Source organism: Lipophrys pholis (genome assembly GCF_963383615.2).
Source record: "Lipophrys pholis genome assembly, chromosome: 1".
Taxonomy (NCBI): domain Eukaryota; kingdom Metazoa; phylum Chordata; class Actinopteri; order Blenniiformes; family Blenniidae; genus Lipophrys; species Lipophrys pholis.
Window position 1 is genome coordinate 49,220,131 of NC_137635.1, and position 24,862 is coordinate 49,244,992.

The 24,862-nt window shown below is 41.0% G+C and overlaps 1 protein-coding gene across 1 annotated transcript in view; it reads right to left on the reverse strand.

Annotated features, from left to right (window-relative positions):
* Positions 1–10,162, reverse strand: part of cntnap3 (contactin associated protein family member 3) — a 121,479-nt gene extending 111,317 nt beyond the window's left edge. Inside the window, exon 1 of the mRNA XM_080476776.1 lies at positions 10,006–10,162. Within this exon, the coding sequence (XP_080332902.1) occupies positions 10,006–10,108 (103 nt within the window). The 5' untranslated portion in view covers positions 10,109–10,162. The remainder of the gene's footprint in view (positions 1–10,005) is intronic.
* Positions 10,163–24,862: the final 14,700 nt, after the last annotated feature.

A 24,862-nucleotide genomic window follows, 5' to 3' on the forward strand; every position in this document is an offset into this window, starting at 1 on the left:
CACATTGCATTTAACTCAACAGGCAAGGAGTTTATGTTTAAACTAACCTACCAATTGAGACTTATATTTGCAGAGCTTGAACACACAACTTATAATGAACAGATGCAAATATTCTGTATATTAATGTTCTGTAGTGGCTACAGCCATAATTGCATTTTAGATATAATTGATGATTTGAACTGTAACCAAAGTTCCCCTCATTAAAGATTCATCTCATAATTTCTCTTCCAGGCTGATTTTTATTTTTTTTTACTTTTAATCGTTCTCTAATCTGGCTGCATAAATACACAAAGGAGTTTTAACATCACACGGCACATAACATCCTCTCTGTGCTCTGGCTGCTTTCGCACTTCAGCAAGCAGTTAGACAGGGAATATTTTTTTGTAATTTACAGCCTGAGCCCGAGGTAACGGAGAGCAGGGAGCGCCCTCTCCTCCACAGAGGAACATTAGTGAGTTTAGCAGCAGTCCAGATGTCCCCTTCACTCCAGGCTTCTATATCTTCATATTAATGTGCTTACATACACTTTAACCTCACATCTACTTAAAACTCCCGAGGCTAATGGAATTAATTGAAGGCTACATTTGGAGGAGGAACATGAATCAGGTTATCACACAGTGGTAGGGACTGCTCCAGCCCCTACCTAAAACCAGGGTTTGAATCCCTACCCTCCATCTGTCTACCTATCGTTTTCTCTCCTTCAATCCCCTAACCCCAACTGGAACTGCTCAGAGTCTGGTTCTGCAGGTTACTTCTTATGTGGAATCGTTGGGTTTTTCCTCCGCAAAAGTGCCTTAAAATGACTGTGCTGTGTTTGGCGCTATAGAAATTCAATTCAATGCAATTCAATGCAACTGAAGAGATATATATGAAATCCATTTACCATTACACAAACGCACATTTGCAACCTCTTTAACTCAGTTAACAGTTTGGCGTCAAATCAGTCAGTGACTTTAGTAATGATGGTCTTCAGTAATGTGACGCCGAGGTTGTATCATTGCACAAACATTGCGATTCCCCATCAGCATGAGAGGTTCAACAATAAAGAGTGTTGAAATTATTGGAAATATGACATATTTGTAACTTCAACTTAGCACAATGTTAACTCCTGTGTATTACAGCTGCTTGTTTTTTCCGAAACAAGTACTGTAATTTCCAGACTATTGAGTGCAGCTGGATATAAGACGCACCCACAAAATTTAAAGTACATATGTAGGCCGCACTTAACTGTAAGCCGCAGGTGTCCAGGTTGTAACTACAGTGAATGCTCATATTTTCATCAATTCCCGCAAATCTGTCTTTCATATTGTTGGAAATTCCGGCGCACAGCGCAGTGTGTGTCGTTCTGTTCCAGGGCTTAAGCTCAGAAATAAAATGATGCTTGTATAGTAAATATTATCATTTGTACATTTGTGGAGATGCAATTCATTTGATATATTTGGCACAATTGTTCCTGTGCAAGAAAAAAACTTGATCGCATGAAATGGTTAACATTATTTTGTTAACTGAAGAGTGACAAAAATCTCTGATGTTTCAACTTTGAGATTTTGACCGTTTTGTCTGTTTTGAAACATGTCTCTAAGCATCCGTGGTTATCTGAGTTACATTTCTTTAGTGATAATGAGATTTTTTTTAATAGGGTCCATAAACAGTGATGTGTCAATATGACAGCATGGTTACAGCTGCAGGGTTTCTGCTCACCATACTTGGCAAATATGTACCACAGCATGTGTAAAAACGCCCTTCAATAGCGACACCTCGGATCTCACTGGTTTTAATCACAAATGAATGTTTAATTATGACACTGATTAGGATCCTTGTGTTATTTCTCCAACCTGCAACACTACAATATGCATCCATATATCAATAACAATTAGAAAAACTTAATCCACACCTGCGCTTTATGAGCTCAAAATAGAAAGATGAGATTTGTCAGTGTATTATCTCCCCAAATCCTGGTATTTGGCCACTCGAGTGAAATTCAACCACCGGCAACCAGCATTCCTACAGTTCTGCAGATGCTGGAGAAATAAAGATGTACAAACAGATTAAAACATTTAATGATTTATCAAAAAACTAAATTTTAGAATAATCTAAAGCAGGAAGTGTAAAACTTCTACTTTGCAAATATAAGTCAGCAAATGTCATTTTTACCTTGTGGGTCAACCATTACTAATGTAATATTCTAATGAGAAAATACTATTTATCTGGCTATCAACCAATATTTTTCCAACTGGGTTTTGGGCAAACTTTTTCCGAGTGAGTTTTGAGTTAATCGTGTAAGTTTCACTCGAAAATCCGAGAGGGGACAGATCCGCTTTACTTGGATATTAAAATGCATCCATTTGATGTGTTTGGTGTCTGCTGGTGAAGTACTTTTAATCACCATGCAGGGGGAGATTCATTTTATCCTCCTCTGCAGGAAAAATAACTCGGCAGACAAGATGAAGGGTCTTGTCCTGCTGTAACCCTCAGTAGGAAATCGCACACTGATAAATGAGAACATCAGCGAGAGCTTCTGTCGAGGTGTATTCGCATGTAGAAAAAGAAAAAAAAAGCATATTACATGCCAGAAACATCCAGGTAAAGGCAAGAAGTAGACATGATTGGAGGAGAGAAGAGTAAATAAAGTATCATTTAGTTCTCCTGGAACTGACAGCATAATGTTGGCCATGAGGTGTGTTGTCCGTGATCTGTGCTCAGCATCCACTGTGAGACTAGGAACACTGACTTATAAGACACCATTCAGACACAAGGCAATTCACAGTGCTTTACAAAGAAATAAGCAAGGCAATTAAAAATCTTAAGTGAGTAAGATTATGAAAAGCATTCAAATGAAAACGGTTAGGAAAGGCATAAAAAGGAGAATAAATTCAGATAAAAGTAATAAAAAGGTCAAATCTATTGTTTAATTGCCAGCTTGAGCAAATAATAGTGTTTTAAATCTTGAGTTAAAAGAAGTGAGGACCTCAGGGATGTGGGTGTATTGAGATGTATTTAGGAGACCGAGATCATTCCAAGCGTTATAGAAAAGAAGTAAGATTGTGACGTAGTTACTTTGACACACAGGTAGCCAGAGCAGTGAATTGAAGCTCAGGTGCGATGTGCTCCACCCTCTTTGTGTTTGGTGAGGACTCTGGACGAGTTGTCCCATCTTTCAATCAGGGCAAAAAATAAAACTGCCTAGTTTGGATTAGGCGGCATTCTGCAATCACGAGGAAATCAAGCCTAATACTCAATAAGTTCAACTAAGTTGTATTAGACCTCAGAGTTAAAAACAAATGTATGTATTTATACAACAAACTCGATTTGGTTGAATTAATGATAAAATTTGCTGAATTATCCAGTCAAAAGCAGTTGGGGTTTTTTTAACGGCAAAACAAGAGATATCCTAAATACACAGCAAAACTAATTAAGCCATCCACTAATTAATAGTCGTACATTGAGGGCAGGGTTACGGTACTTCAGTAATGCTTGAAGGAAGAGCAAGAATAAAGTCAAACAAAGTAACTCCCAAAACGTAAAAACTTTCCGAGGGCACAATTAGAGACTCATTAGTCGACGAAGAAAACAGCAGTGTGTACCAATGTCTTTCTGCTCTACTACAGTTCATACCGCTGCGGATATCTGTGTTATTTGGGAATGTAGCTGCATCGCTGAATAGATGGCATTTTAATTCATTTGCTTAGCTACAAACTTCAGTTTAAAATATCTCTAGAGCTGCTGGGGTGAAGAACAAAACAAACGATTGAAGCATCCATGGCTCTGGAGGAATAATCCTGCTCAATCTGGAGACCTCCGCCAAGTCAGCATCACCACAAGGCCCAACATTGGTACTTATGGAGTCATAGTTTACAAATCTTTAAATTGGTGTAACTAAACAACCACTAAACCAACACATAAGGGCTAACTCGTCTATTTAAACCTCAACAAACTGTCTCATTGAGAATGGCAATGCAAGTCTTGCATAGAGGGACGACAGATGGTGTGAGAGAGGGCCAAAGTAGGCCATTGACAAGAAAAAGAAAAAAGAAAAAAACCTTCCCTGAACAGGAGGAGCTTTATGTCACCAACTCTCCTCCAATTACAACATTGTTTTTAACTCTTTGCCAAAATAAATCTCTAATCCAGCTTCCAAGGATCATGGTCAATCACAGGTGACCTCATTTTGAAGCCTGTGTGATCTCAAGTGACTCCAACAGCCACAAAAGACACTGTTAATGCAGAGTATCAACGAGTCACACCCTGGGCCCTATGGCCTATTAAGGAAAGAAACCATTTAGGTTAGACGGGGGTCCACATGAGCCTAAAATTTTTTTTCTCTAGGGCGTTCTCCAAAAAAAAAAAGTTCCGTCCACATGTTAGTATGAACACGGCTCAAGGCCGGCTCATGGCCTAAGGCCATGTTGTACATATTCCAGGCCTTTAGGGGCGCTGTGACTCACCCAATACACAAAAAATGCAGAAGAAGACACGGAGCACATAGAAATTTAGAATGTAGACTCCTGCTCATAGATTTCTAAATAACTCGGAGTTCCATAGGTCTATGCTCTTGCTCCCCCTCCAGCGAGCGTCAGTAGCTTCTGACGGTCAACCTGAAGCGTGTAGTTCGTGATTGTTGTGGTTATGAGGTGACATCGTGTCATCTTTTTTCCATAGATGTTAGATCATCTCAGCCGTCCACACCACAAAGCCTCGGCGGGGGCTACTACTTTTTGAAAACGCTCCAACTAAATCTCTGTGTAAATTGGAGAAAACACAATCATGAAATATTTAAGTAATCTTCTCGAGATCCTGAACAACCTACAAAACTGTACAGAAAAGAGGACGTCTTTTAATCTTTTTTCATCCAAACCATTCTGAAGATTTGGGCCGTTTCTTGAAAAGAGAGGTTACAATATTTAGCCATCAATCTTTTATACTACTTTCTCCAGTTCAGGGTCACAGGACGCTGGAGGAGGTCTCGGCTGAGTTTTACATCATGGGAGAATATTCAAATTTCACACAGAATCGCCTCCAATGAAACTTAAAGAGTACTACACCACGTGTGCAATTAGAAAAATATGACAATCGGACAGTTTTGCTCGTTTTTGTCTTGAACTGTGGCGTCTAAACACACTTATGCGACACATAAAAGCCCAGTGCAGAGCGGCTGCTGAGGATCTGTAACAATCCTGACACTTTGCTCCAGAAAGCAGCAGCTGGGACTGACGGATGATGAAATATTACCCTTGAAGTCATTTTTGAACTCTGTGCTACTCACTTGACAGTACTCTTTTTCACATTTTGTTTCCATAAGGAACCAGACGTTGTGAAGTTAAAGTTCTTTCCTGATACAAAAAAAATTAATTAAACTGAAAATGTCCATCATAGATTAATAGTGTGGTTTCATGGTTGTCTTGTGCTCAGAGTAGGGAACAGAACATTGATTATTTTCTCCAGATATTCTAGATTTTGTGGATATTTACGCCCAGTTCGTGACGTGTTTTTTTCCAGGATTCTGATAGGCTATCATGACGTCATGCTTCTCGTTACACTGCCCCCTACAGTTTGGGCATGCTCATAGCAACTCTGAACCAGGAGTATATGCGGGTCTGTGTCAATGAAGATTTTTTTTTTTTTTTTAAACATAATGGTGGAAATTTCTGTTTTTGTAAAAACCCAGGTATGTGTAAATGTGGCCTTAGCAAACACCAGCTCAGCAACATATTGAAAATGATACGCGTTTACACGACAAGGGCCAAAATGCTGGAAACTATTTAGTTTTCCTGTTGTGCCACTAGTGGGTGCTGATCTTTTTTTTTTTTTTTTTTTTTCATGGGAAACCATTGTTGTGCCAACGAAGCCTCAATTTGAGACACGAGTTTTGATAACTCGTTCTGGCAAAGAGAGCTCAAATAACTCAAATCATGCAAGAAGCATCCTTTCAATATATAAAATAACGGCATCCAAAACCATTGGACTAGTGTCACATTCTGTATTGTGTGACGTCACTTAACATGAATTCTTGGAGCCTATATAAACTCACGGTACAAGCGGCAAATACTTACTCTGACAAAACTGAGCATCCATATGGACACTAAACTGTATTATCAGTTACCAAAGCATCAGCCCCCTGCTGAGAAAGTGACAGTGGTGTCTTGGCTTGGTGAGGTTTGCCTGCACTCTGACTGAGATCCCAAGTGAGGAATCATTTCTCTGTAATAACAGACACAAAAAAAAACTAAATACCAAGCCAGTAAGGACATGGGAAGTCCTCTCAAGCGGGAGAAACTCACTCCCAAACTTCAAATGTCTAAGAAACAACATTTTAAGCGCAGTAACTGCAGCTGTACGTCAGATTAGACAGTGGCGGCGAGCTGCTTTGAGTCCTTTCAGCTTTTTCTTATGATTTACAGAAATTTCAAAAGTTTTCTTTTTTTTTTTTTTAACTCCACTCATTTGCTGGCACATAACCAGCATCTCTCAGCAGCAACGGCGCACTGATCCTCATGTTGTTGGAGAGAATCTGAAGCGGAACAAGTCATCACAAAATACTCCAAAACTTGGATGTAGCAGCCGATCATCTGTTACATCTATATGACGATCAAACGCCGTCTGTAATTTACTTCTTGGTTCCACCCACTTCCCATTTGTTTTAGATGCATTTAGCAGTTTACAGCTAATTGGTTTTCAGTTAACTCGGATTGTTCAAAGACAAACAAAAAGATTTATTCTGTTTTGTTTTGTTTTGTTTTGTGTATTTCTGATGCTTTAGTCAGAGCACAACATGCCCGGAGGCGGCATCGGATTGTAGTTTGTTTTCAGATGCTACGACTGGAAAAATTGGTCTCTACTGCTCAGTGTGACAGATTCTTCACTCTTGTATTTTTGAGCATAAGAGAAAAAACTGTTATGACAGACAGAAGCTTTTGGATTTTTAACCTTCAGACTGTCTCCGTCCTCCCGTTTGCCCACTTTCTACCACTCCATCCTGACCCATGCCATTCTCCACCTGTCCACTAGATGTCCTCAGTCAGTTCAGTCTGTCTTCATTAGTTCTCTAATGCTGCATTTACACTGCAAGTCTCGATGCCGAAATCAATTTTTTTTTACTCGGATTTTATTGAGTGACCCATATCTGAATCTCGCGATTACATTCACCTACATATTTCAACCTACTTTTGAATCAAGCACTAACTGCTAAGCCACGGATGATGACATGATGCTAATGTCGCGGTGCCTGAGAAGTTCACCAAACGTTGCCAGGATTTTTAGTCAGAGAAGGACGAAAAAGACCATAACTGCATGTATATGCACATGCAGTTGTTTCCGGAGAAGTCATGTGACCTCCTCAACTGACCACTGTGATTTTCCTCCGTGCTTCACTTTGATTTCATGACGATAGAGATGAAATGTTAAGAAAATCCAATCGGCCTGCAAACACGTCAGTCGCATCGGCACATATCCGTCTGATTTATCCCAACGTATGATTTGGGCCTGTGTTTGATCTCTTTTTCCTGCTTATATTGTCCAAAAGCAGATCGGATCTGTCCCAATAAGAGTAAAACGTCAGAATCGGGTCACATCACATTGACAGTGTAAATGCGGCCTCAGCCTGAGCGCTCTTTGTGTTTACCTTTTTTAACATGACCTGATTCTCTTACCTGGTCCAGTGTTTTTAAACTTCTGCCACAAACAGTTTTGCAGGTAAACTTTGCATTTGTATAATGGAACCATTCCATCCATCAACAGTTTTCTGAACAAAATTACACAAATTATTTCAAACACATTTTCAAACACACACTTAAAACAAAAAACATGCAAACTACTTACTGATAACGCCACTCAGGTCCTGGCTACTCTAAAATATAGTAAATGGTGAAAATAAAGAAATTGGCTTCATTCACATTCATCGGCAAATTACAGCTCATGTTTTCCTTGTAATTGGATAAGGTCATCCCAATTGGCCAGAATGGACGACTGTGGCTCCTGTCTTTACGGTTATAGGTTGGTCGCGACAGAAACTGCACCAACCTGTATTATTTCCACCAACTTTTGTGGAGGGAACTGTTTGGAAGCGCATTGAATTTCGCCCACGCTGTTAATACAAAAAGACGATTAATCGCACAGCGACTTTACAACCCTGCAGGTGGCTGTTTGGCACGCTGACTCCATTTCTTGGATCTCATCACATAAACCCCAGCGCCTCGCTCCTCCGGCTAACAAGTCATCGGAGCACCATCTGTGGCCGTTAAAATATGTATTTCTACTTTGTTGTCATTTAGTAGCGCTGCCATAATGAACTGTGAACTGTCTCCAGAGGGAGGAGGCGGAGGATGGAGATGGGAGGCTCAGTCTGAAACCCACAGCTGGGATTCCTTCACCTCTGCAGCGTTAACTTATTCTGCCGCTGTGGGTTTATGGTGCGTGAATGATGAGTGTGAGGCCGGGTCGGGCTGTGCAACATAAACAGAGACAAGCAGACCCAAAACAAAAAGGGGAGAGAATAACATTCAGGAGGTTTTGATGCTTTTTCAGGGGATGGGTTACAGGCTGAAAGAAAAGTGGGACTTTTTAATATTGGCATCAGTCAAGCAGAAGCAGAAATAATATATATAGAGAGAGAGGTATAGGAGTGAGTAGTTTAGATTAGACGATGTGGTCATGGGATATAGAGAAAGCCTGCAGGAGCTAAAGAGGAAGAGCGGTAAAGAAAGAGCGAGGCGACACAACAGCGGATATCTGATTCAGATGCAGCAGGAGAGCAGGTATGGAGCAGGAACAGAGAGAGAGATGGTAAACGGAGAGAAAACAGACAAAGAAAAAAACAAGAAGAAGCGTGAGAAAGCTGCTGTCAGCAAACAGCGGGAGAGAAAGAGAGATAGAAAGGCGGGTCGGAGAGGAAAGACAGTGAGCTGAGGGAGGAGCGCAGCAGGAGGGGAAGGGACAGGAAACATAGGGAAAGTGTTTCCTTCGGCAACAAAAGCAGAACCTTCTCCTCTCCCTTCATCCGTCCGGCTGCAGAGGAAGAAGCAATCTGTCTCCCTCTCACTTTCTTACTGTCATACAGCCGGCTGCCTTTCCATTAAACTGCAGCTGGACCATCAGCACTTACTGTGCATCCTGCTTAAAATGACATTTTTATGGTAATGCGGGAGGCGCAATCTGTCACAGAGCGGACCAGAAGGATGTTCTGAGCACAGAGAGCCAGATGAGCACGGGATAAAGACGCTGATGATGGGGGGGAAAAGCATGGATGCAAGAAAATCTTTTAGAACTTTTCCAACGTGATCTAAATTTCTGTTCCCCTCCTGTGCTTGGATTTCCTGGCATGTGTCTGATTTTCACTCCGGAGTGATTCATAATCACAGCAGACAGTGATGTAAAAAAAAAACCTAAGAGTTTGGAGAATCAATCCACCTCTCCAACCTGTCTGACCTCCTCTCTCTTTGTCTCTCTGGCTGCTCTCGCCACCGAGCTGAGCGCCACATTAACCAGAAAGCAAAGACATGCCGTTGTTATATTCAAGCAGCAGGTGAATCCTGCACATTTCGCTGATGGTTCAATGAGAGTTGTGAAAGCAGCCCTATATCCTTTATTATGTGGCTGAAAACATTTATTTTTTTTCCCACGAGGGTTGAATACAACTTGGCTGCTGACTAATCCTAATTCCATGCGTGTAAGTGAGCTCCAGAGGAGAGGAGGAAAAAAATCCAGCTATAATTGTACGTGGTCACTTCTGATGCGCAACACAGACGCGCACAGCTCTCCGCGAACTGAACCTCAATGTTTTCCCCCAAAATGCCTCAACAAGTTCACGAGATCAAGCACATCAATATTTCTGCGCAGAACAAATAAGTGCTTGTGTTTTTGGTTGGGTTTTTTGTTTTTTGTTTCAAGAGGAAGAGAGGACGTTTCGCTGCCTGCGCTGCGCGGACTCTGCGCTTTATTCTCCGCCGGGAAAAAGTGGGAAATAAAAAAAATAATAAAATAAAAAAAAAAAAGCGCACGGCGGCGGCTCACCTTGTCCGCTCGTCCCGCTGCTGCACGAGGGGAGAAGAAGAAGAAGAACGAGCAGGAAGACCTGAGAGATAATCCCAGAGGATCTCCTAGTCCGCACATCCATGGTGAAGGCTGCTGGAGGAGAGACACGGCAGACCTCTCCTCTTCTCTGCGCTCTGCTCTCCAGCTCCCAGAGAGAGAGAGAGAGAGAGAGAGAGAGAGAGAGAGAGAGAGAGAGAGAGAGAGAGAGAGAGAGAGAGAGGGAGATTGAACGTTCACCATCGCCACCATTAAGTGGGATTAAAGATTAAATTGCTTAATAAACACATTCATGGCCGTTATTTAAGTGATTATGTTCAAGAAGATAAAACTTTGAAGCATCACTGTAGATAGATAGATAGATAGATAGATAGATAGATAGATAGATAGATAGATAGATAGATAGATAGATAGATAGATAGATAGATAGATAGATAGATAGATAGATAGATAGATGGATACTTTATTAAGCCGGAGGGTTTCAAGCAGCACACGTACAACAAAAAAAGGCGAAGAAAAAATAGAATCAGGTTCAGAATCATCAACAGATTTATTGCCAGGTATAGCTTTCACAATGTGAGCAATGTGTTCTGGTGGGATTGGAGCAAAACAGTAAATTAGTGCAAAACAAGAAAGAAAGAAAAAACAGTGCAACAGCAGCAAGAGAGAAAATCTATAGGTGAATTTAACCATTAAAGTCCAAGAAGAAGACTGTCCAAGAAGTTTAACAACCGGATTGACATTAACACTACCGGTTAGTACAGGAAACACTTCTGACATGTTTACAGTATTTACTCATTTTAAATAAGTGTAAAGTAAAAGTAGTAAACTACATGAAGTGCACAAACAAATCACAATAAATCAGTTCTAATGTGATCATGAATGGATCCAGATTATAGGATGGATGGATGGCTGGATGGATGGCTGGATGGATGGATGGATGGATGGATGGATGGATGGATGGATGGATGGATGGATGAACTCAAGCTGAAGGATTTGCAGCCTCTGTTGCTTATTACCCGACGATTCCTAGTTATGTTGATTTTTGTTCACTGATGTGTTGGAAATTAGACAGACAAACATCAGAGCGGCCAAAGATGAATAAAAGCATGTTATTCTTCCTACGTGGCTTTTATGTGTCTGTAAAAATGAGATTTCATTATGCCAACACAAGAAAAAAAGCCACTTTTTTATTACCAGTAATGAAAGCTGATGATGAGAATATGACCCCATCAATGCAAAATAGTCATAAATAAGGCATAAATACAATTGCAGCCATTGACTGAGGCCATTTTAATGGATCTCTGTAACATGAAAGGGACAGCAGCTATACAGCAGGTGCAGCAGAGTCTATGAGTGGCAAAGGCACTATTATGAAGGAGAAGATCACAGTCCTTCAGAAAAGACAGTAGAGGATGTACATGATTGTATTGCTCTGGGGTGAGTGTGACATATAGCGTGTACAGTATGGCGAGAAACATAAACAAGAAGAGAAGCGAGTGGGAGGCAGATGAAGCCAACTTTAAAAGGAACAACAAACCCAGAATAGACAAGAAAGGGCTTGTAGTTTCATATCCAGGTCACCAGAGACTCAGGGTGTCTTATTGTATACAACATCAAACCAAATTACACAGATCAGATTTGAATTGATTTTACAAGTAAATAAAAAAAAAAAAAAGGTGTCCTATTTTCTCAACAGGTGCTGGAGGGAAAAAGCTTTAAATAATTTCAGGTTCTGGTTAGCACTATTTACCTGTTTGAATCCAAGCTGAGGGGCTTTTCTTTATTGACTTAACTTCATTCCGACGGTCCAAAAGCAGACATTTGAGGCTGATCGATTATCCTTAATTGGCTGGAGGTAAAAAAGCGAGCGTGCGTGGTTGCTGTCTCTCACCTGCAGTAAACTAAATTGGATAAAATGTAATAAAAAATCGATGGAAGTCTTTTCATGTATACATCGACAATCCCTTTGACACGTTTGATTATTTTCTTCACCATCCAACTGTTCAATGCAACGACTTTCTTCTAAGACTCCAAACATAAATCTCTCTAAAAAAAAAAAAATAAATAAATCTCCCACTGGTGGAAGATCTGAGACTTGGTTACGGGAGAAAAGGTATGCAACGCACCTCTCGCTGCGTAATGGTGAAATGAATTGAACATGACATCCGTATTCATGTCGGTGCTTCGATTTAACTCTTTTAATTTAGGCTGGATCATGAAATCGAAACATCAAAGTGGTTGGATTTATCTTCACTTCATCGATTCGACCGGAGTCTGGAAATGACAGGTGACAGTTTCTACTAAGAAAACGATGCAGAAAGAAACATCTTGAGCCGGTTCGTCTCAACTGATGCACGCCATCAAAGATTAATAATACCATAGAAGCTGTGAAACCTTTCAGTATCATGTTTGGAGATGTTCAGCTTATACGACTCCTGTGACCCTTTTATTCAGTTCCATAATAGACTATTTTTACTGTACAGAATATAATTCTTTATAAAAAATAAAAAAAATAAAGCATTCAGTGCCAGTAAACCTTCTTAACCGATATGCAAGACTCCGTTTACACAACATTCTCAAGTGAAAGCGGGAACCTTTCATAGCGTTTTGGGTGTCAGCACGACAGCAGTGCTGTCAGTGAAAATGCAACTTTTTTTTAAAATGGCTCAGTTCAACAATTTAAGTTGGTCGTCTGTCCATACAAATGTCTGTGTGCTCCTGTTGTCAATGTTTATAGCAATTTGTTCTCTGCTGCATGTGTGTGAGTGTGGGTGTGTGTGTGTGTGTAGTTTCATTACAAAAACAAACAACAGCACCCACTAGTGGCCTGGCATGCTAACGGACATCCATACAAATGTCCATGTACTCCCATTAATGTTCAGAGTGTATTGTTGTCTGGCGCACTTGTGTTTGGTTTTCAGCGTTCCTGCCGTTAACAGTGTAAACGTACCTCTCCTTCAAAGGCATAATCCTTGGTGATATACTCTTTAGTTCGCAAATTCTGAGTTATAATGATCAGTTATCTCCATCTATTAGTGAAACGATCAGAATCAGAAACAAATGTATTGCCGCGTGTAGTTTCCACGATAAGAGGACGTTGCTCTGGTGGGATTGGTGCAAAACAGTAAAACATTGGTGCAAACAAAAAAGAGCGTGTGCCAACGCAACATTTGTCACCATGGAAACCAATACATTACAAGGTTATTTGATCGACCACACCACTCCTTCCATCGTTTGTCATGGTCGTTTGAATTGCTTCATGTTATCACAGTTTGACACATTTTAGAATTTCAGTGTGACCCCCGCTACCCGCCCCCCCACCCCACGACCTTTGACCCCAAACCACTAACCAGGGTAATGATGTCACTGTATCATGTGGAATATCAGAGAAAAGGGAATTGAAAACTGAACATTTTGGCATTAGTTTGACAGCAAACCGGACCGAGTTATGACAAAAATACATTTTTGACTTTTTCGTGACCTTTGACCCAAATTCGGGAACCACCTTTGGATAAAGACAAATCATCTCTGAAAATTTCATGCGATTTAGGTCAATTGTTTTTGCAAAATGTTGGTAACATCCATCCATACATACATACATACATACATACATCCATGCAAGCCAATAAGTAAATAAATACATGTGGACAAAAATGTAACCTTCTCCGCTCACTCTTGTTGGCGATGGAAAAAAACCAGTGCGTTGACAAAATCTGTGTCCACCATCACCTCATCCACCGGTCAACTCCTCCTGTCTTTAATCACCACATACAAAAATCAAACTGCTCCATTCAAGAGGGAAAACTCCAGTATGAAGTGTTGGTGGTAGGACTGATTGCAAGAAGTGTTGATGTAGTACTGCGTTTTTATCCCTCAGTCTGGACTGGAGGATCATCCGTCACGGCTTCATCCCGGCTGATCACATCGCTCTGCAGGAGAATCCCTCCTCCCTCACACTGCAGCTCTCTGCCAATACCATCCGCTTTGACTCCTTCTCCATCCTGTAAACAGTAGTCCTGCCTGCGTCTTTTCATTTTTAAACTCTAAAACAACCATCATCTAAATTCTACACATCGGCAGTTTCAATAGCCTTCAATCCCACCCGTCCATGTATCCACTTCTAAAACCGCTCTGTCCAATTCGGGGTCGTGGAGGATGAAGCTGAACCCAGATGATTACGCCGTGGACGGTCAAAGGCTCCATCACAGTGCAAACACAGAAAGATAGACAACCACAAACATTCACATTCATACCAACTAGGTATTAGGGAGAACATGCAAACTTCACATACCAAAAAATCCCAATGGGACTTGGACTGAGGATAATATTGCTCATCACTAAACCACCAAGCAGTCGAGCCTCGCAGCAGTTTTTAGAATGGAATAGTGTCTTTGTTTGGTCAAATCTGTGCATTAATCCCGGGTCGAATGATACGTAGATGACACAAAGTTAAATCTGTGTAAAACACCCTTTGAAAAATGTCCAATATCTTAGATTTTTTTTTTTTTTTTTTAAATCTACAGAAAGATCATTATCTGTCATTAGTGTATGAAAATCTAATTTACCAATATCACACATATGCATGTTTTTGGACTGTGGGAGAAAACCCATACATGCACAGGAAGAACATGAAAACTCCACACGGGAACGCCGGACTTGAGTCTTCCTGAGAGCCTTGAACCGCCACGCGGGTATGACTGTACAGTAACGTCATATGCAAACAGGTAAGCCACCTTGAATAGAAAGAAGAATGATGTTGACCTCCGTTGATACGCAGTCGTCAATTTGTAAGAAACAGAGAGAAAAGCTGAAGTTAAACTAATGAAGTTGTTTGCACAGTAAAGGGAAAACTTTTATTTGACCTTTCTGTTGTCCTCAAGCTGCAGAACACACACACACACACACACATACTATTAATTATAAATAATCTGATAATCTCGTCACAATATAACACAAATATGTTATGGTGAAATCCATAATGGAGAAGAAAAAAAAAAAACTACTTCAGAGCAGCTCATTATTTTTCTATATGTGGCAATTTTTGCAGTTGTGTTTACATGCATTCAACTGATTATATCCCACGGAGGTACACTCGTTGTTCAGCTGCACACAGCAGCATGGGCAAAAATGCAAATGGTATGAAAATCCAGTGTAAAGATAGTGCAGCAGCGAGATGGCAAAATACACCCCGATTCACATGCGGCTCACGCAGTCGGCCATGAAAATGCAGAGTAACACGGTCCTGTGTTAGCTGAGACGCACACACACCCCTTCTTCCGGCGGACAAGAGGGGGAGACCGTGAACCCACATGGGAGAGGGGCTCCTGGTAGCGTTCAGCTCAGTTTGTACATTAAAAGAAAAAGCCCCGGAAACAAAGCCAGAGAGAGGGGAAGGCGTGCAGAGGGGAGTCAGCGGGGGAATCCGATAATGAAAACCTACCGAGAGTGTAGACAGCAGGGGAATCAGATGATAAAAAACCTGTTGAGAGCAATCGCAGCGGGGGAATCAGATAACGCCGGGGCCAGGTTCAGAGAGAAACAAAGGGCTCACACCTCGCGCACGCACACACACACACACACACTCAGCATGGGCAGCACACACCTCGCTGGCCTGCAGATGCACCTCACACAGAGAAGCCAGCTGGGTGATTAATGTTCAAATCAGACGAGTGAGAGGTTTTTTAAAAGATGCCAATCCGAGATATGCAACAGGGTCCTCGGCAGCACACAGTCTCAGTTTTTGTTGACTGACTTCTGCCTTTTTATTCTTGGAGAGATTAACAGCTTCTTCTTCTTTTTTTCTTTTTTTTTCTCCTGTGCAAAGAGAAAAAAAAAGAAAAAAGAATGACGCTCTCCCCTGTTTTGTTAAGAGGAGATTAGTGGTGGCAGCGTTTCAAGAGCGAGATAGAAATCTCTTAGCAGACCAGAGTGAAACTTGGGGGACACAACAGGGAATGTGGGGAATGCAATGAGTTTCACCTCAAAGAGAAATGTCTTTTTTTCGTGTGTGGCAGTGCCTTCACAGGGCTGTGAGTGGGATTTCATCATGACGAAGGCTTTTTGTCCTCTGAGGATTGACATTATTAATGAAGTTCCTGGAATTTGTCTTCGGGTTTCAGACTTTTGCTTTACGACTTCAAGGCTGAAGAGTCGGTTTTGCTGAAGAGTCGGCAAACGAAGGGTTCTTATTTTCGTGACGTCGAAAAAAGTTTATCAACATCGATCCTGCTGGATGCCACAAGGTCATTAATGGAAAATATGGTGTTTTCAGGAAGTGGAACAAGAGTCTGGTGATGTCGAGCGACCACCCAGAGGGACTCCTCCTGAGGATTTAGTGGTTTACACTACTGAAAATGTAACTTTTTGAAAACGATCCCAATACAACTTGTTCGTCTGTCCATATGAATGTTTGCGCACTCGCCAATGTTTTGGTTTTTTTCTCACTTAAGTTTTAATTGATTTTTCTTTCTTTTTTTTTCTTAAAACAAACAGGACATATGTAATTCAGGTTAACAAAACAAGACAACTATAGGAGATATAAAAAAAAAATACAACAAAAGACAAAGAAAGAAAAGAAAAAGAGGGTAATAAAAGGGACTTATCCTGTTGGGAGCTTCATTCAATTCAGTCCATTCTTTCTTCCTTTCTCACAGTCTTCATCTTCTGTGTTGATTAATCAATACTCGCCAATGTTTATAGCGTTTTATTGACAAAAAAAAAACTAGTGTCCTTATAGGGAAACTACATAATTTTTTAACAATCTCATAAATTCACACTGGACAGCATGAATCTGATAAACTTTGGTCACGACCTGAAGTTTGCGGTGTGCAGGTCGAACAACAAATACACACGCCGAATCGCAGCTCACGGTGTACGTGAGTTGACGAGGTTGCGCAAGAATATATCATTGAAATCCATTCATGAAAAAGAAACGAGTAAAACATGAGCGGAGCCCTCGCCCTTTATGGCATTCATGTGTTTGGAGAGAAATTTCCCCCAAAGCGTTTTCGTTTCCATCTCACATACTATTTTTGAAGTGTTCATTGTGTGTCGCTGGGGCGGCCGAAAATCACAGTGTGCAGTCGAAGGTCAAAGGTGACTTTATCGGTACCTGTAGGTAGATTGTAGTGCAGCAGGAGAGAGTATCTGGCAGTACAATCATTTAAAAACGCAGGACAATAATAAAAAAAAAATAACTGAAGGGACACAGACATAAATGGGCATTCACAGGCTCACTCACTAAAAATGTGAAGAAACAAATAAAAGAGCCACTGAAATACCATCATAAAAACTTGTTGAAAATATGATTATGACGGGACAATAAATAGATATAAACCAAGTCGAACTCCGTTAAATAAGAACAAGACCCCAGAGTAAAGTGCATTTAAAGACTCATTCAGAAGAGAAATGGCAGCAGGAACAAAGCTGCTCCTGTAGCGTGTCGTCTTAGGTTTTGGGACTTTTAATCTCCGTCCAGCAGCTGTTAGATCATTTACGTATAAAAAAAAAAAAAAAAAAAAAAAAGCAGGTGATCACCAAAGTCATCACAACTTTAAGAATCTCAGCTGAAACAGATGTTCAAATCCCAAGTACTCATACTGTACGCAGAAGTACAGATATGTGTTTGAATAAAGAAGTGTGAGTCCGTTTTAAAGAAACAAGAAACAGAAGTACAGATATTTGTATTAAAATGTGGCGAGTTAACAAGAAAATGTAATCTGAAAAATGTATAATACTGATAGTAACGGTTAAATCTTAGAGGATATTAATTAAACGCGGTTAAGATTTTATCCTGTTACAACCATGATCAGGTTTGGTTTTTTTTGTTTGTTGTTTTAGCTATTTTCAAAGGGACATGAACACCTTGAGGGCCGGGTATATGTTAAAAAAAACCAATTAAAATCTTAAAAACAACTTTCACATGTATTTTAATTGACTTGGCCGAGAGTACGCCAGTAATGTGCCTCTTGTGAAGTAAGTCAAGTATGATTTGAAGTATTGCGAGGCCGGGCCAAATCAATCATCATAATCACCCTGGACATTGTGATTCAGTCCACAGTTTGAGAAACGGCCACATTTGGGTGGGAGTCCTGGCTCTCTGTTATCCGGACCTGTCTGCTTTTCTTTTTTTTTTTTTTTTTTTAACTTCTCACTCCAGACAAAGCACCACTGCACTCCTCTTAAAAGAGGAAATTAACGGGAATTTGCAGGTGCTTCTGTTAATTGCTGCCTCGAGAGTCCAAACGACTCGAGTTTCACGCCGCCAAATGAACTAAACTGAATGAGTAAAGTACTCCGAGACTGAAACAACTAATCCAATTTGGTCTGATTGAGCACTTAATCAGAAAGTGACTCCTACGAGCTCATCAGAGATGACCAAGAGACTGAAAGAGATTGAAATTCTGGCAAAGTCATACAGTTTTGGTCTAATTTGTTGATTGAAGTGTGATTTGTCACTAGATTGTTTCCCATTTGCAAGTAAAGACTGTCGAAGACAGCCCAGAACTGACCATCCAGAGTCCGATCCAGGCTGCAAGATGAAATTTGCCAGCTGCGAGAAATGATGACATTAACAGCAATACGTGTATTTGACCACCAGGGGCACACTTTAGTCTGTATTTTGTGGTGAATCAGTTCAAGTGATCAGGATTACGCAGACGTAGAAATGTGTCTACATTAAAGATAATTTCTCAAATTCATTCCGATCCTAATATTAACTAGCCTACTGTATTTTTGAGTTCCGGCTCCACATCACCAAATGTTTTATGCCTTTGAAGACGTCAGTCACGTAATAAAAATCCAGTGTGATCTAAAAGTTGTAAGGCTTATGGCTGATATTATTTTATTCAAATTAGCGATTATTCATGTGTTGTAAAAGGATAGTTCATTAAATCTAAATTCCTTAATGATCTATCAATTCTTTAACAAATAAATATATATAGCGTTGTAGTTATTTATGATGCATTATAATGCTATTATTTACCAGTGCAGCCCACTTGAGGTCAAATTGTGCTGTTACGTGGCCCCTGAAGTAAAATGAGTCACTCCTGGTATCGTCTGTTCTTTAAGTATTAACCGTCGTGGTGAAAGACATAATGAACTACCAGAAAGGCCGAAGGCAAACTGGAGTCTTAAAGGCTCCAAGTGTCACCGACACGAATCCTTCTGGAGCTGAATGATGCAAGTTACGCCTGAGACGCTGCCTTGTTGTTGTGTCCACACTCGTATTTACGTTGAATGCCAGATGGAGCAAGCCGGTGATCAATGCGCTCGGATGCTGCTTTAAATTCACTGCGGCAGCTGCAGGCTGCTGGAGGCCTGCTGCCCGACCGGCTGGCCAGTTGGCCGAAACAGAGAAGGAGAAAAAGAGTTTCTTTGAGAGCTGAGTGGAGATCAAGCTGCTTGGAGCTGGAGAAACAGAGAAGTGATGGAGTTCTGGACACTGTGAGGTTACATGTTACATGTTATATTTCATATATCAGACTTTTTTTTTTTAAGATTGTCAAGTGTAGAAAACATTGTTCTGAGAGACTTTGTTGCCGCTGTTCAACCTGATGCCGCACAATGGAGAAGACCTGGAGAATTCACCCTTTTATCTAATGTGAACTATTAGGTTCAGTTACATTTGCCCTTTTCCAACAAGTGAATATGCTTGAAATTTAACATTCAACAAGAAGACTTACACATACATGTGCATGTTGCAGTATTTAATATTTTAAACATCACGAGTATTTCAAAGTTGGGAAATGAAACAATACAGTGTGAAAATGCACCTTCTTGTGGAATTTAATCGTTTAAACAATGTTAAAAAGGATCATTCACGTATAAAATGCGAATGCATGTTGCATTCATTTATTTATTTATAAATCCAGTGCAATAATTTTCAGTGCAACATCCAGTTAAGTTTTGCAATGCATCTTGGTATTTTATTACTGTTTAGTAATGTGTGTTTTGTGGAGGCTGGGAAAGATGAGACGGACGAAGGAGTCGAGTCGGCTTTCTTTATTGCCTCCAGCCGCATGACAGTTCACCTGTCAAACATCTTACCCTGTGCGTCACCGCACTTCCTCTTTTGACACCTCCCCGTCACCAACACACCCCCGCACGTCACCGACACACCCACTTCATTCTGCTTGGGAGAACCTCCCTCAAGGTGCACACCACAATGTGCTTAATTAATAATTTTAGTTGTTTTTTTTTATGAGTAAAACATTGTTCCAGGTGTACTTTTTCTCATTCTTTAAATTTTATACACCAGATCCACAACGAAGAAGAAGTGTTTTCATGTGCTCGCCCAGTCTGAGCCAAACTTGTTGAAGGCATATTATTATAAAACACGACAAACATTCATTCCACCTTTCTACTTTTCACAAGAAGACACAAGAAAGCTCTCTCCCACAAGTGGAGGTGGCGTTTACAATGAGGTCTGAGTGGAGCGGCGTTCGGAAGTCACGCTGCGGACGCCGTTGTTATCGGAGCCGGAATGAAAACACGGCGACGCCCTCGAGGCTTTTTCTGCCCCTGCCGGAACATTAACAGTCAGCGGAGGCCTGCAGATGCACGCTGGGCTGCCAGCCTGCGTCTCGGCGCTGATTTCCTCACTGCAGCGGGTCCAAAGTGACGCTAACTACAGGTTGTCAGACAGGCAGGGGATGTCGTGGTGACACGTTAAACCTTCCAGGGAGACGACTGACAGCAGGGCAGCCGCCAGGCTCCATTAAGACGGGCCTGATATTGACACACATGTCTATTTAAGTAAGTGGAGTTTGTGCAGCAGCGTAAATTAAGTTTTTTTTTTTTTTGTCTTGACAGAACCGTGCATTGTTTTTTGGTCTGTTTCTGTGTGGGTTGATTGCCGTTGTCTTTATGTGAGCCTGGTTCCGCAGACCCCCCCCCCCCCCCCCCCGTCGCTTATGCTTGCTCATGTGGCATTGTTCAACAGTTTCGACACTCACACTGTCATGTGACGTCCCACTCAGTCCCATCTGTTGCAGTAAGATTAGACTGTGAACAAACAGGCAAGAAGGTCAGATCTCAATCAAGACCTGCAGAGTGAATGTAGTATTTGGTGGGGGACTGCTGACTTGACAGTTTTCCAGAAGATGACCATTCACACCTTTGCACGAGGAGAGCAAGACACAAAAGGTCATAGAATCCCCTTTGAAAACAGTCAATAAAGCTGAAAGAAAACAGAAAAACCCCAGCGGAAAGAATATATTGGGCATCTTTACGTGCTGCAAAGAGAACTACAACACCCATGACCAAATACAACAATATAATAAAGATATTTCATACGCTAGTCCCAACTGCCTTTTGCCACAGACACAAACTGTACAACAAACAAAAGCAGGGAGTCCAAACATGATAAGAATAGAAGCTGGATTCAAGATGATGTCGACAAGCAACTTTCAGTTTCACATTATTTCAGTGAATTCTGAATAATAGTCTTTTAAATATTACGGCTTGTCCTTGTTTTGTTTTTTTTAACAAGACTAATTTGGGCTTAATTAAGTAATAAACACACTTTGCTGCAGTGATCCCGGGACCCTCCGAGCATCCGGGAGGCTCAACGGGCGAACAGATGCATTCGTAATGAAGATAAAACCAAAAGAAACATGATAAGAAAAACCAGCAGAAATAAACTCAGAACATTCCAAAGTGACTAAAGGCCGTTGGAGGAGCAACAGAGCAACTCTTTTAATGAATTAGAGACAGGAGGAGTTAATGTTGCATCGCTGCACACAGCCCAAACAGAGACGCAGATGTTTTGTGAATTCAAACTGAAAGGAGTTAAAGTACATGAGGGTTGAATGTTTCGGTGTTGAGAAGTCTGCAGGCTGCCAGTCGGCTGATGAAAACCGCAGCAGATTGACCTCAGCTCTCCACGACCCCGCCGGCTGGACCGTAATACGTCCATTAACATCGCTAAAAGAAGAAAATCGATTACGCTGCACACTGGGAGGGAAATGAATACATATATTTTACACAGTGTGTAATTGCTGCTCCATGAAAAAAAAAAAAACAACTTTAAAGGTCACACAACATCACTGGAAATATGCTATACGTATATTTTTCTTTCTTCCAGTTTGTAATACGAAGAGCAAATTGACTCTTTGCATTCTAATGATATTTTCATATGAGTGATTCATAGATGTTTTCAAGTTTTACATTTTAAAAAGGCAGTCTTGCCAAACTTTGATAAATAATGGCTGATCATTGCCTGCTGGAAAAACTTGATTTCAAAATAAAATCACTTACTAGCTTTACTGTATTATTATGCCATTGACAAAATGTGTTTAACTCTTAACTTCTTTTAAACATTTCAATTAAAAACAACCACTTCCAATCATCCTTGACATCAAATTGTGATTATAAAAAAATGTTGCCTAGACTTTCTTCCTTTAAATTGCTGCTCATTCGACTAAATAAATATATGATCCTGTTTGTTGTCTGATGCTTCTGGTGCATCGTATGAGCAATATGCCGGTAAATGAAAGGAATTTTCTCAGGTGCACCGGGGAACATTTCATTCATCATCTTTGTGAAGAGAATATTAAACGAGCACTCCATGTTGGATGACAAAGCCCCTCCCTGTCACGAAATTCATCAATTTATTCTGCCGTGTTTCATTATTTAAAGGGCTGAAGTAAGGTCAAAGGGGGTCGACGGAGGCGAGGGCGACCACATCTCTGGATGTGCCGTTATCCTGCCTCACCTTCCTTCACCTTGTACAACCGCTATAAATATGGATGTTGTTTTCAGAGTGCGCTGGTAGAAACACAGCAAAGGAGCCGGGATCCAGAGAGCCAATGCAGAGGAGGAGAGAGATCCTAATTGCACTAAAAGTGAGCTCAGGATAAGTTTCCCAAGTTTTGTCTTCTAAACACGTTAAACAGATACAGAAAACACCTTCACTAACCCTGTTTGGTTTGTTTTTTTTGTTTTATTTGGCGGGGGGTGGGGGGGTGGTTATGGTTGTTGTTTTGGAACAAAGCTGATGCGACAGGCTGCAGCTTCCTGGAAGTGACACACAGCCGAGGTGTCTGTCGGTTCACGGCAGCTCCGCTCTTCCAGGGATTGACTGGCTCGCTGCTGGATGGCACTGCAGCAGACACCAGACATCACAGAGGACACAGTGCATCCAAAAAAAAAAACAACCCCTGGGTAAGGAGGGTCAAATGGAAATTACAGCCAATTTCCCTTCCATTTGGGAGACGTGCTGCTGAAATCAGATTTAAAATAAGCTGATGTATTAATTAAAATATTGAAAATGGTTTAGTCAACATGTGATGTATTCTATTATGAAGTGAAATGTAGATTTTCCTTGTTTTTACATGGCAAGGTTTTGAAAACGATGTCCGTTTACACTGAAACGGTCATTTTAAAGTCACCATTTCTGGACTTTGTGAAGGAACTGGACAAAATCCGTGCAAGCTCAGGGGGAACATGCAAACTTCAACTGGGGATATTTTCACTGCCGTTTACCGGAAGCATTTATGTTGTTTATTTTCTGACTAATTCTGTCAATAAAATAAGCAATTACGTTAATAAATATTGCTCTTAATGTGTAAAAATAGGGCACTATAAATATGTGATGATATTCCTGCTTCGGTTCCACCTGAGCCTCTCTAGTTTTACCCATTAGTGACCTCATTCAAGGGGAGGGGGGGAAAGGGAAATAGGGTTTTATTAAATCTGAAAATAGAATTTCAATTCGCCTCCTTCATTAAAAATGTTGTTGAATGGAAATTTTTCAGAGCCGCAGCTCAACTTCACAGAGGAAATGAATCTCACAGATCATAATTGCCAGGCTCCAAACCTGGGTCCTGGAGAACTAGTGTGTGGTTTCATCTTTTGGACACCTTCAAGATGGACGTCCTCCTTGACCTAATTTTTGTGTTGTAAATTGGATGTTTTTGAAAATAGACTGGCGTTGGACATTTCAGCCAGCTCCTCCGCGGGGAAGTTTTTCACCTCACTATCAGTATCAGTATGCGGCGGTGCAGAAAGGGAACAGGAATTTTATCCGAAATGGCTCAATTACCCTGAATATTGGCTGTTTAACACGGGGTGCAGGCGGACAGGGAAACATAAAAGACGCCAGAATGACTGAGGGGGCTGGGCGGATGGTCAACCAGCAGAGTGAGATGAAATCACTCTGGAGGAATTCAATTAGTTTTTGACAAAACCGTACCATCAGTTGATATGGACGGTGGATTATTGGAAAAGAAAGCGATAGAGGTGTCAGCCACACATACAAATTCATATGCACGTGTTTCTTGAAATCAGGGCGGTGGTGCGCGGCGACACTGGACATAAGACAGGAGGCTGAACAGGAGGCGACAGAGACGAATGGACAGGATTAGGAAGGAATACATTAGGAGGTCAGGTCATGCTAGAGTGGAGTGGAAGTGAGAGAGACGTGGTGAGAGACTATAGCAATGTGAGGGGGGAGGATACACGAGGCGGGGTTGGATGAAAATAGTTTTTTTTTTCTAAGAATTTGCACGGCGGTGGTGCACGTGCTGAGGCGCATTTCAGAAAAGTTACGTTAACCCCTGTTTCCATGGGGACGGAGATGGAATCAGAGCGTTTTGCAAAAGCTGCATTTCCACCTGTTTCCAAGTAGCATTTTCCTCCAATTTGACAGAGGATTTTTGAAAAGTTGCATTAACCCCTTGTTTCCAAGGAGATGGAGATTGGGCATCTTCAAAAAGTTGCATTTCTGAAAACTTGCATTTCCCCTTGTTTCCATGGAGACAGGCTTTTTCAAAAAGTGAAGTCTTTAACCACATCATTCATTCTATCAATGTTTTTGTTTTTTTTAATAAATCAT